The sequence below is a fragment of the Sander lucioperca genome, chromosome 16 (genome assembly GCF_008315115.2).
Source record: "Sander lucioperca isolate FBNREF2018 chromosome 16, SLUC_FBN_1.2, whole genome shotgun sequence".
NCBI lineage: Eukaryota > Metazoa > Chordata > Actinopteri > Perciformes > Percidae > Sander > Sander lucioperca.
This window is the reverse complement of record NC_050188.1, coordinates 21,106,151-21,119,694: the sequence shown is the minus strand read 5'-3', so window position 1 is coordinate 21,119,694 and position 13,544 is coordinate 21,106,151. Positions and strand designations below refer to the sequence as shown.

General features: G+C 40.0%; 1 protein-coding gene across 2 annotated transcripts in view; it reads right to left on the bottom strand.

The window, feature by feature from the left end:
• The window catches only part of vps50 (VPS50 EARP/GARPII complex subunit), a 110,622-nt gene that overhangs the window by 88,107 nt on the left and 8,971 nt on the right, over window positions 1–13,544 (bottom strand). For both annotated transcript variants that reach the window (XM_031322998.2, XM_031322999.2), the window contains exons 3-6: window positions 12,814–12,936; window positions 11,842–11,913; window positions 5,490–5,543; window positions 357–427 (exon numbers count right to left, since the gene is read on the bottom strand). In XM_031322998.2, the coding sequence (XP_031178858.1) occupies window positions 357–427; window positions 5,490–5,543; window positions 11,842–11,913; window positions 12,814–12,936 (320 nt within the window). The remainder of the gene's footprint in view (window positions 1–356; window positions 428–5,489; window positions 5,544–11,841; window positions 11,914–12,813; window positions 12,937–13,544) is intronic.

Genomic DNA, 13,544 nt, shown 5'->3' with positions numbered 1-13,544 from the left:
TTGTAACTGTTGTTACTATCCTACTGTTTATTATAAAAATACACACACATATATGGCCTTGGAGTGCAATTAATGCAGAGGTGGTAAGACCATATATATATATATATATATATATATATATATAGTACAGAGTAGCATGTATAGTGGCATGTTTTTGATTCCTATTTTATTTCAAGGGCAAACAAGACAGAATAAGTTGTCATTTGTGACCATATTAACACACAGAGAATGTATGAAAGGAAGGAATGTTATTGTAGTTGTGAGGAAAGCACTTAGTATGCAGATGTGGTTTGAATGGGCTATTTCAGCAGCTATGTAATTTACTGAATATATCGTAGGTAATAGAACACTATTACCTCCTTGCATTAGTGCAAATGACCGCTGCCAGCTGCAGGTTGGTCTGTAACGCCGTCACTCGCTCCAGTTCCTGTGAACAAGGAAGAAGTTAGTGATAAAAATGATGGTAAATAAGACAAAGCAGCATACTGATATGTATAAACACTGGAACCTTTCAAAGTTAATGTTTCAAATACCAAAGAATGATATACTATTTGGCACTAAATATGCTAAAATGTCTATTTACTATGAAACAGTGATTTTAAATGAAACAGCCCCATAGGCGTACTATAATGCTGAGGGCATGAAATTTCTGAGTGGCACAAAGATCTTGTTAGACTGGTTCATTTACGGAGTAAGTGCATACTCCATGCATACAGCAATGCTCACAAACCAACACACATATATGGGAGCACTCTTCATGCATCCTGCTGTGTGCAAGATAGATCTTACAGATGATGTCATTATGGTAAGGCATGCATCACCAATGCCAGAGTGTAATGTACTTCAGAGGAAAACTTTCAAAAACACACCGAAAAATCAGAGAAGAAGCTTCCTTTCTTCAGAGCTTTAACATTTAGAAAAGGATCAATAAGCACTTTGCTCTAATAGTTCAGTTATTATGCCACTTCAGTGACCTCTACAGACAACAAACAGCCAAAAGGGCTGTTATATTTTCAACTTTGCTCTTTCTCTCTTGGTTTAAATTTTTTTTGATCTGCCAGATGTCATGCCTGAGGTCAGAGAAGCTTGTTTTTTTTCTTCGTATTTTTTTAATGCTGCATCACCCCTCTGCAAAAAAGGTCCGGTGTTCATAAAAATGCCCTCATAATACTGTCAGACAAAACAACCTTTTACCAACAGAACATAGTCTGAGGAAATTAATTTTCAACGGTAATAAAAACAACAACAACAGCATCAAAGTGGCATGTCAGCTGTGGGTACAAGATCAATGTTCCCATTCAAACCAATCTGCCCTCATGATCTCGAGTATTGAGGAAGACCTTGACAAGACCTCAGAACTGTTTTATAAAGGTTGATTCAATAGCCAGGGCTTTCTCTGAGGGGACGTGCACCATGTGACTCTTGTGCTGTTCTGCTCAGGGCAGGCAACATCAGCATGACACGATACGAATTCTGAGTATTGGTTTCATGAAAATGTTTAAGCAAGCTTAAACTTTATTTGCAGAAATATGCATTAACTGCATGCAGCTTTATTTTCTTTAAATTACAGATTATGTTATTGTGCTTTCATTAACTTTATATTTGTTAAAGGCATAGTTTTTTGGGAAATACACGAATTTGCTTTCTTGCCAAGAGTTAGATGAGAAGATCAATACCACTCTCTAATCTGTTTCGCTAAATATGAAGATACAGCCAGCAGCTTTTTAGCTTAGTTTAGCATGAAGACTGGAAACAGCAAAACAGCCAGCCTGGCTCTGTCCAAAGGCAACAGAATCTGCCTACCAGCACCTCTAAAGTTTACTAATTTACACGTTATATCTTGTTTTATTTGGACAAAAACCAAAGCAACCCCATAAAACCACAACTTGTGATTTTGACATTTGGCTTTCACAGTTTGTACACTTGTAACCTTTTGATAGAGCCAGGCTAGCTGTTTTACGGTTTCCTATTTCATGCTAAGCTAAGCAAAACAGCCACTTGCGGTAGCTTCATATTAAGCGTACATTTATGAGAGTGCTATCACTATTTTAATCTAACTGTTGTAAAGAAAGCGAAGGCAAGTATGGAATGGTATAGCACTCACATTGATGCTATTGCAAATCAAATACTACCCACACTTCTAAGAGCAACTTTCCATAAAGCCATCAAATATCTAGAACACAGCGTCCTTTCTTGAATAAGTTCCTAAGTACTGGTTAGAACAGTTTATTAATACGTAAAAGGTACCATGGTGGCCTTGGTACACTCAAACGTACATTAAAATGTGTCCTCAGAAAATGCCCTTGCGCTCTAAGCAGCGGGAACTGGCTGGGACTCGGCTGACTCACCCAGTCCAGCTAAGGAATAACTAAGAGAGTGAATCCAGCAGTCTGATTCATATACAGTACTGGGAGCAGTGCAGCCACATCTTCAGCACCCACAGCGCTACAACTGTAAAACTGTACTATGTCTAGACTTAGCAATAGTATGAAATTCACCATATAGCCCACCAATATCATGAAGTGATGGAAAGTCTGAGTTGTAAAATGAATCAATGAGTTTAGTACTTTAGTACTACTCAGGTTTAATTCAGTTAAACAACCAATAATAGTCTGTGCAGTTAAAAAATATGTGCACTTGGGGTCAAATCTGGTCAAGCAAGGAGCCGTTTCTTTCCTGTGTCCAACAGAAACTTTACTCCCGCTTCACCAGACGAACACACACAGTCTTGCTCTCACTCTACCCCTTGTTATGACATCCCTTATGAACACACAGGTAATACTGTACTGTGCACAGCTGTTGTGCAAACATTCAAACCATGATGTAATGTAGACACTCGTGGATTTAGTTGTTTACAAATCCACATAGGAAAAGACCAGAACAACTTAAATAAACACGATTTCATGTAACAAATAAAAAAAAATGATTAAAATTGAAATTTAGAAATTCAGCTTCAAACAAAATCAACAGAGCTCAACATGCTGAGTGCTCAGTATGTAGACTGGGCCTCCAATTTGTTGTTATACCCCTGCTCTGAGCCCTGTATCCCAACTGTAAGCTACAGTAACCTATGAGTCGGCTAACCCAGCTTGTGTAACTGTGTAACTGTAACTGTAACTGTGCACAGTGGTGGACTTCGAGAATTGTTTAGTCACTTTTAGTAGATAAGATGTTAAAGAGCTGGGGTGCAAGACTGGGATAACCTTAAAAAACAATATGTGCAATTTAACAAGTAAAGAGAGGCTGAATTCAACTATTTAACAACATACAACTGCAGGTATACAGTACTGTAGATCTGTATGTACTGTAGACATTCAGTAATGGTGAGTCTATTCAAGCACAGTGAAACTATACAACCCGACTCCTACAATGTCCACAAACATAGCCGCTGGTCTGGGAAGTGAAGGTGAAAGAGGAGAAGATGTTTAGTCACAAGGGAGATTTTTTTTCCCATGCTTCTTTATTCATATATTCATAAGAGGTCCTCCCTGCGACCCTCCAGCACATTGGCTATGCACTGGCTCCCTGCTACCTATCCTGCCTATACATTCTAATGATGCTGCTGTTCCTGCCCTCTTTGCTTTTTTGCATTAGGTGAATTGCATTTAGGACACACAAGTACAGGGATTCACAGCTGGAGTTTATAGTATGTTTATGTCTCCACATTCCCACACAGTGTGACCATACCCGCACACCTCCACACATTAACAACCCTGTTTCCTGTCAATTTTTTGTCTGCCCAATGAAACAGTCTTAAGACCCCTATGTAATTGTCAGGTTTGACCACCAAATTACTAATCTCCTTTAAAGAAGGCAACTGGGGAACACAAACAGAGGCACCAGCAGTAACTGCAACAAATAAGTGTTTCCAGTGGAAAATAATTGAAAGTCCCTTTCCAATGGTGTTGAGTGACCTAGGCAGGGCTACCTGGTACAAATTCATTACAACTTGGACTTCCAGATAGCAATCTTTCTTTCCTGGCAAGTCTAGGGGTCATGCAGTTGACCACTCAATTCTAACCTGTCTCTTTTTACCTACAGAGATGAGAGGGCAGCAAATCTGCAAATCGAGGGACAAGCACCAAGTTGGTCAATGCTACTTTTGGTTTCTCTGAATGCTAGGAAATGATGTAGTGAAACTCTGTCTTCCTTCTCATTGTGACATTAATGCAGTTGATGTAGAAACTGAAGTTCCCTCTGAACTCCACAGGGCATTGCAGACCAAGTGAACAAGGGCTGAGATGGGTCAATGGAAATGCCCCCGAAATCCTTGGCAACATCTGCTAATAAGCCCTGCTGTCATTTTGACTCTGCAGAGTCATGGGGAGGGTCACAGAAATAATGATCAATTTGCTATTCATAGACTGACCTTCAGGAGGCATAACAATGATGATAATGTTACTGCAATTTCCCCACATCCCAAATTTGTTAAAGTTGTCAGTCATTTGCTGTGACTTGCTGGGATCAAAGCTTTACTGACTAACACAAATTTGACAGACTCTACCAAACTTCAATAGTGACATATCTGATGGGACCATGCTATGATTTGATTGCTAAATCAAATAAATCAAAAGATCAACTACTCCAATCAATCCAACACACACACGCAAATATACATATTTGGGCAACTATTTGATCTCCTGCCAAAAGACTTTTATTTTGAAGCCCACTTGATGCAGCCACAAATCACACACAATGTACACAGACATGTACATGATGCTGGCTTCTGCTGCTGCACCAGCGTCTCTATAGAGTTTCTTTACTAACAAACATTGATGTCTAAAATCATTAAACCTTTAAAAAAAGGAAATAGAGAAATGTATCTTCCTTTCTATGTGGCAGTGGGTTCAAACTACTCTCAGCTCATGTTTTTGAGGTGTCGAGAAGGTTGCTGTTGTTCTAAACAGAATGAGATGAATGAGATCATATTAGTTCACTAATGTCAAAATAATCAATGTAGGCTAATAAAACCAGTTAAAAGAATCGTTCTGACTCATCACTATAGCAAACGTGGTCTCCTGTAATTTCTAGTCTCAACTGGATCTGACCAAAAATAGACTGAATATCTTCTTGGTATAGAGACATCCTCACACACACTCTGGCTCATTTCAGTTCATTACAACTTCACTAGGCGATCAAAGAAGGGATTTTATGGACTTCATTTTTATTCATTACCTGACTATGTTGTGAATAAAAATTTGGTTATTGCCTCATTTTCCTTATTAATGGATACGGAAACAGATACCCTACTGCCATGGTTACGGATATTCTACCTTATCTTGTTGCTAATAGTGGAACACATCCACTGATGCCCTGAAAATTATAACACGTTCAGAAAATATGCCATTCCTAAAAAAAATATAAAAAAAAAATGGCAAATATAATTGATATGTTTTGGAATATTTTTTTTTTTTGTAGATAAGTGGCTGGGCCAAGAAAAGACAGAAAGAGTTGTTTAATGTGTTTGTGAGTTGACATTGGAAGCTTACCTTGACATAAGCAGGCTGTTTCTCCAGAATGAGATCGGCGACCTTTTTAGAAACCTGGAGAGAGAGAGAGAGAGAGAGAGAGAGAGAGAGAGAGAGAGAGAGAGAGAGAGAGAGAGAGAGAGAGAGAGAGAGAGAGAGAGAGAGATGAGAAATGAACATTAAAAAAAAGAGTAAAAATACATTTTGATGTTCTTTCCAAATGTCACCGAACAAAAACAGTTTGGACAGTGCAATCTTGCATCAAGGATGGAGCTAGAATAACAATCACTGATGTCTGTATCTAAAGTGCAATTAAGCCAAAGCCTTTTAAAAGAGCATCTCCCTTTCTCACTTTCATTTCGTTCAATGTCTTTCTCAATAGCATTACTCTTGCTTCTTTCAGAGAAGTTCTGTTCTCTCTGTTCCTATTGTGTTTTCTAATGTTCTCTCTTCTCCTTTGTGCGTTTTACCAAATTGACTCACATCTAAGGTGAAATTGTAATTATCTAAGGAGCACATTGCCTGCTTATGGCATCAAGCAAGAAATCCCTGCTGTAGTAAGAAGAAAGTAGAAAGTAGAAAGTAAGAAGCTGAAGAACACTTAGGGTCAATGGAAACTGAATGAATTGTAGCCTCATCCACACTGAAGGACAATACAACATGGTCTTACAGATTGGAGGGGGAGCTATGGTTAACTCCTACTGATGCCACTCATTCAACACTTTTCTAAAAGTGAAAGAATTGTAAGCTGTCTGTAGTCCGATATTGCACCTTAATAGTGTCATTAGATAGTCTTGCTATCACCAGACTAAGCTCAATCTTTTAAGATTGAACATTAGTCTGGGGAGTCTGCTCTGTATTTTCTACTGCACAAGAGGCGCGATCATCGGGTATAGTTCAAATGACTGTACGCAATTGGATAGTCCTTCAACCAATCAGACCAACGATCCGGGTGACATACTTTACAGACGGGTTGCTGCGCTTCGGTGTGAATATAAACAAAAAGCTGCTTGTCGTCGCTTCTATCGTCATCGTGTTAAACCCGCCAATAGCGCGCCAGGTGGATAAGCCAGTTTGTGATTGGTCCACGCAAATTTGTAAGGGAAGCAGGATAGAAAAATGTATACGTTTCCAGCCTGAGCTGCAGGGCGAAATCAAATCGCCGGCAGATCGGGCTGGGTTTACCCAGTCTAGTCATTAGACACTCTAAACCACATCTCCATGCCTCCACTTCGTACCGCAGGGTTTGTGTTATAAATTTGGAGTCTGAATTAACCCCGATTACATCATTACGACATCATATTTTGTTACATTTTAGATACATTTGTTTTGTTTTTTTAGATGTGTTATTTGGTAACGTGCCCCTTTAAAACAGGCAACAAAAATGTAACTAAGTACATTTACTCTATGTTGAGGTACTTTACTTGAGTCTTTTCTTTTCATGCCACTTTCTACTTCACTACATTTCAGAGAGAAATATTACCAAAATTATACAATGCAAGTTTTTTTATGAAAGTTTTTTTATCCACTTGGTGTTTTTTTGGCTTAACTTTGAAGCTTTTTACATAAAGTCGGCGCGTTCCGAGAAGCATTCAAGGATGGTCGGAATTTTGGGAATCCAACAATTCATTTTTTTCAGCTTCTTTCGAGGGTAAGTGTTTTTTCTTTGGCAATCTTTTAAACAAAACATGCCTTTTCAAACCCGTCGGTGGGATTTGGGGTTAGGAGGGTTGAAACTGTTCATTCCACACAGTGTTTTTTTAACATTTAAAAAAGGGAAAATATATTCAGTAAATATATTCAGTGCTATTCAAAAAATTGGACAAGGTAATGGTACCATTCACAGAGCTGCCACAAAATTAGGCCATAATGCCACCTATTGGCTACCCAATGACTATAACACAAAACTTTTTAAAAAGGAGTGAAAGAGTCTAAACACATAATGGGAAACCCAGCAGTGAGTTACCAACCCCTTCCACCTGAGCCACAAGGCCAAAGTCATTAGTTCTCAGCTCGCCCTCACATACATAAATGGAGACTAATTGTGCAATGACTGGGTTGAAAAGCAAGCACAGTGCATGTTTAGCAGATGGAGTAAATGAAAATAAGTAGAACTAGTAACCATTTGCCATTTCCCCCAGTAGGGACACTAACATGTGCCATGAGGGAAGAAAAAAATGAGGGAAGTCACAGGAGAAGACAGATGCCTTATACAGACTATACTCTACAGCACACACACATGTATTAGAATGAAAAAGCTAACGGATACAAGCATTGATAACAGAGACTGAACATGTTTGGACAGTTTGCTCATTAGCAAGAAGGCTGTGGAGTACAGATACGTATATGTCAGGCGTATAATAAATGTTTCTAAATATGAACATGTTTGCATGTTATGAAGTGTACTGAGATGTATGAGGCAATTAGGGCTAAATTAGCTAACACTAATTAGGGCTGGTAGCAGGGAAAAGTCTCAAGCAGTTAAGAAGTAGTAGTGAAGGTCAGTCTTCCTAATTAAGAGAGCTAACGACCGAGACAGAGTAAACCCAACAGTGAGAGTTTCCACTGCTAACACAGAGCCACTTTGAAGCGTCAGCCAGGCAGGATTTAGGCAAAGGTTAGAAAAGCATTGCCAAATTTAAGACAAAACAAGCAGTGGGAGAGAATTCATTACTGCTGCAGGAGGGATGGTCATCGCTAGCTTTCAAGTAAAAAAAAAAAAAAAAAATGTAATATGATCATCCAAGTTATTAGCATCTCCTCCTCCCGACATCTCTGCAGCCTACATTTTTGTAAAGAGAGTCACTTTAAGATGGATGGAAATGTAAAATGTTGTGATACTGCTCATGAGCGGAAGTAAGGAAGTAAGCACTTTCAAACTATGATTAGGATATGTTCATGTTCTAGAAGGCAACTGGCCCTGAGACGAGCCCCTGCCGGGCGTTTGTCAAAGATGTCAATTAAGCTTGGATACTGTGGCAGAGAAACGGGACAGCTGCTTTCTTCTCCAATACCAGCAGATGACTGGTGGATATTTATGTGTCAACACACCAGCTCATCCGCACCTCCTCAGCAGGAGTGAAGAAAGAGTGACAAACAGAGAAAAAGGACATGCGATACATATGGTACAGTACTGTATCTTTCTCACTTTTCTTCTCACGCACTCAAGCCCCCCCTCCCCCGACCCCACAGTGCAAACACAAGCGCACACGTCTACGTCACGCCGCTTTATAGCATCGTCCTCTACCAGGATGAAAGGCCGTCACACAACAGCCCCATAGTGAGAATCTGAAAGCACTATTATCACTTCTTCAGAAGGCTATGCTCTATTTCACACACTGACAACTACAAGCCTGCATAGGCATGCCTGCGTGTGTGCGTAGGCATGCCTGCGTGCATGTGTGCGTGTGTGCGTGCGTGCGTGCAGGGGAGTCAGAACGTGTCCAGTATGAATACACACATAAATTGTCCACCTACTGAGATGTTCTTTCCATCCGTAGCAGCAGTAGATCGGCACTACTTTAGGGAATCGCAACACGTACACATCATCCATCATCCACATGAATGACTTTAAAATACAATAACGGCATTTCAAAATATGTGTGAAGGATTTTTTTGCAGGACATTGTCAAATGAATTCTAAATTAAAAAAAAAAAGTGAAAAATGATAATTCAGCAGCCCCTTCAAGCCATGCTCTACCGGCAAATTTTAAACTTTCTCCCGTATCTTATTTGCAATAAAATAACACTTGTTTTACTGGAATTCAAGCCCTAGAACTCCCCATATTGAACCAAATCAAAGAATAAAATCAATCACACCTGCTCCTTGTGACGGTAACACTGTTGCTTTGCTGATACAAATCAACAAATATTTTTAACAAACTTATTTTGACTTCATGTTTACGGATACCAACTTCCCATCTATTGTGTTTAGGAGGGACGGGGGTGATAGTTACAGTATATGTTAAAATGATTAACTGCAGAATAAAAGCCATTGCCATAAATCATAAATGGCAACAGGTGTAATCTCCATCTTCTGGTAATTATTCTGAAACTGTCTGAATAATCAGTGGGATAGTGAGACCCGAGAGAAATGTTTCTATTGTTTTGCTATGGGTTTTCTTGGCCTTTCATCTAATGTAAGTATATGTGTACATATACTTACAGCTGCTGCATGTGTATACTATTTGTGTATACTTTACACTATGTGTACGTAATGTTCTACAGGTATAGTCTCTTTCTCAAGGTAATAGATCTGTTTAATTTAAAATGTACAACTGCAAGATGTCAGAAAGAAAGACAAATGTAGCTTGAAAAAACAAACATAAACAAATAAAAGAAGGTATACACTGAAGATATTTTAAAAAATCTTCAGGGCATTGAGGCAGACAACCAGGTAGAGGGATGCTTATTTAGGCTCACGATTGCAGGTTTGTATTGACGAGGTTGCTGAGAAACATAGCTGTGGATTTTCTGCCCGACAGCACATTGAACCAATTACCATGGCTATTCCAATGAGGTGCTTGCCAGAGAGAGAGACGTATGTGTGAGAGTACTTTTGTGTACTCTCACATATACCTAGGGCTTTACTAACTTGTAGGTCTCACCACGCCACAGGCCACAAAGTCTAGAGCGTTGTCTCAACAATGCAAACAGCTCTGTGGGCAACTGCCAAAAGCGGCAAACGAGGGGAGGTGGGGGGGAAGAGTGGCATGTATGAAAAAGAGGGATAAGAGGAGGCTTGGAGGGAATAGATGTGGCCAAGTACAACAAAAACAAAAGTAGAGCTGAGGGAGCAAAGGAGACAAAAAGTGTGTGGGGAAAGTAAATAAGCTTGTCAGGAAGGAGGATAAGCGGCGAAAACGGCAATAGACTGTGAGCATTGAGGGTGCAGAGGGGAAAAGAGCTGCTTTCTCCACCACGTGTTTCTATAAATAGATTTTGTTGACAGGCCAGCTCTCCAGTCTGAAACTGCGAACACCTGACTAACCTCAGAATGATAGCTACTATGTAAATGGTCCTGCTGTGGCCACAGGAGAAAAACGCAGTCGCTGACGTCATACGAGTCCGTAATAAGAGTTCAGGCACAAAGCACAAACTATGGCTATTCGGTGGAGGTACTTTTTGGCTTAAAGGGCCATCAATCAACAAAAACAAATCATGGTGTTTAGGGCTGTTAATGTTCCTGTCGAGCCTCACACACACGCTGTTGACTGGGGTGGGACACAAGAAGTTGTCAGGAAGGCAGACGGAATCTTTGGGGCGTCACACAAATTGTAGCCGGAGATAAATTGCTATGAGATAATGGGGCAAACACAGAAACGCTAAGCTTTTATCTAAATGAAAACAGGATTTCAGGTAATCATCACTCTGCAGTGTAAGTGTGTACGATTTTAATCAGTTTACATTACTGTCTTTTTGCTGAAAAGCTACTGAATGGTGAGGTGAGAATGTTTAAATCAACTGCTGTTTCCAAGGTCAGGAATGAACTTTAAAACCTCAAGTTTTCATCTAGCTTTGCTCCCAGTAAAAACCTTTTTTTTTTTTAAAGTAACTTTTAGTTACTAAAGGATCTGAGGCGATATGAGCTTGCCACTGGTGCACATCTTGTGCACAGCCTTAAGAAATACTGCAAACTATTTCTAATAATAACTCTCAAGCCAAGGTGCTCTTGAGCAAGGCAAGCCTTTTGTTTGATGGTTCGGACTTTGGGACCAATTACAAGAAGATCTGGCAGGTTATTGTTAGAAACCGAAAAACAAAGCAAAAAAAATGTAATTAGCCGCGGCAGCGCATTGGGAGAGGAGAAGACCAAAAGGTGGAAAAACACTTAAAAAAAGTCTGACACTTTTCAATCTTGGGAGATGGAAAGGATGGGAGAGTCCATACATAAACCAATCAATTGCAAGTACAGGGAGATGCAGCTCATGTACAGTAGGTGATGACGACAGGACCTAGTCATGTATAGTTCTATACATGTATAGAGTGCTTGCATAATTACAATGTGAAACCAAAACTAACCAGATCAAATGTATACTACGTAACAAAAACGTGAACCTTGGTTCGGCCTTATACTGGAGGTGTGAAAAGGCCCTTGATCAGCAGGTAGAGTTTTGGCCCACAAGTACATTAATGAATAAACGTTCCTGCCAACACGAACAAGAAGCCCTAAAAGTTAAAAATGATTACAGCTCACATGTCAACAGATCCATTCCATGACAACTGAGCACACTCCATGGAAATGAAAGCTGTGCAATACAGTTGAAAGCTCAGGAAAATTATGTACTGTATGTGGACGATGAGTTTGGATTTATTTTTTTTTATTTTTTTGTTTGTGCGTGCCTGCGTGTGTGTGTGCAAGGGAGATACTTACTGCTGCCTGTTGTCTTTTCAGCTTGTCTCTATACTCCTCCAGCTCCTGCAGGTTCAGCTCAGGTGGTAGTTTCTAAAATCACACATATACAAACATACTACCTTATTGTTCCGAATTTGTTCGTTTACAATACATCCGCCTACAGTACACAGGTGAAAGCCCCCTGAGTTTTTTGCAGACACACCGCATCAGTAAGACCTTCTTACTTCCAAATGATTCTACTCTTCAGCATAGTAAAAGTCCCTGCTAGGAGCGTGTCAGACAGGAAAATATTCAAAGTAGAACTACAGAAGTATCCGAGTTCTAGGGCTCTAGGGCCATAGCAGGGATTTCTCTTATCCTGAGCATCTTCATTTTTCAAAGATATCTCACTCTGCATTTAAAAAAGCTTAAGCTGGTTTCACTGAGGATATCTGTAGCTCGTCCTCGATTCAAAAAAACAAACAAAAAGAATTTGCTCAATAAATACACTTTGCCAGATCATAAGTAAGATTAGTCAAGTAGGTAGAGGGGTGTTATTTAGTAAACAGCAAACAAGCTTTGCTTAGGAAAGAAGATATTACAAATCCATGGCCCAAAAGGATGATAGGTAATTACTTTCCCCTTGACTGAGAGTCTCATTTCAGATGGTGTAGCAATACCAAGATAAATCTAATGAGATTTCACACCCTTCCTCTGTTGAGCGGATGCAATCCATCAATCTGGACGTCAATGGTAGGCATGTGGCGGAGCAGAAGGGTAGGAAACAGCAGCTAAGGTGAAAAAGAGCTTTACCTCTGCCAGTCAGATGAGGTTCAAAGCGCAGGGAACAGTATGCATTCACATTGGAAATGCAATATTGCTTTTATCAGAATTACTGAAATGTGTTGGGTTTGATGGAATTATTGTTTTATGGAGGGAGCGTGGGAACTTGGCGGGTCTTGTCATTATTTTACAAGTGAGTGGTGCTCATTCAAACAGAGTGTATCTGACCTCCAGTTCGTGCTGCACCATGTCGAAGGAGTCGTTAGAGAAGTAGACCTCCTCGATGCTGTCGATGATCTCCTGCTCAGCCTGGGGGTCGATGGGCTGCTCCCTTAGCTCCCGCAACTCCTCCTGACAGTGAGAAAAAAAGAGAGCGTTAAAAAGATGTCCTTGAAGTAACTTTATAAAGTTACAGACACCCTGGGACACAAACAGAAACGGGTCCAAAACAGAGAATTACATCATTTACTAAGTAATGAAAACAACAAACTAAATCTTGAATATAAACATCAAGAAAAATACATCAAAACAGAGAAATAGGGCAATAAAGGGGAAAAATAAGAGAGGGAAATAACAAGAGAGGGAATGGAGATAGGATTAGAGTAACAATGGGTACATAGGAATTCAAGGACACCAGCAGTAAGGGTGAAGGACAAACGGAAGAGAAGACAGAATAAAGATGAGGTGATGAGGAGGTAGAGAACAAGAGGCAAGGAGAGGGAAAGAGAAGGTGTGCAGTGGGGGGGAATTAAGAAAAACGTTAATCGCAGAGTTTGGGAGAAGATTGCAGCTTGTTTCATTGGACAGCTGTCATGGGGGATGTCAGAGAGCCTTGAGAGGAAGAAGAAAGGAATGACCAAAAAAATACAACAGGGATTCCCCCTCCAGAGCATCTCTGTGAAACATCAGAGGCTTATTGATTAACATGCTGTGCATCCATTGAGGCTTATTGCTGCAGT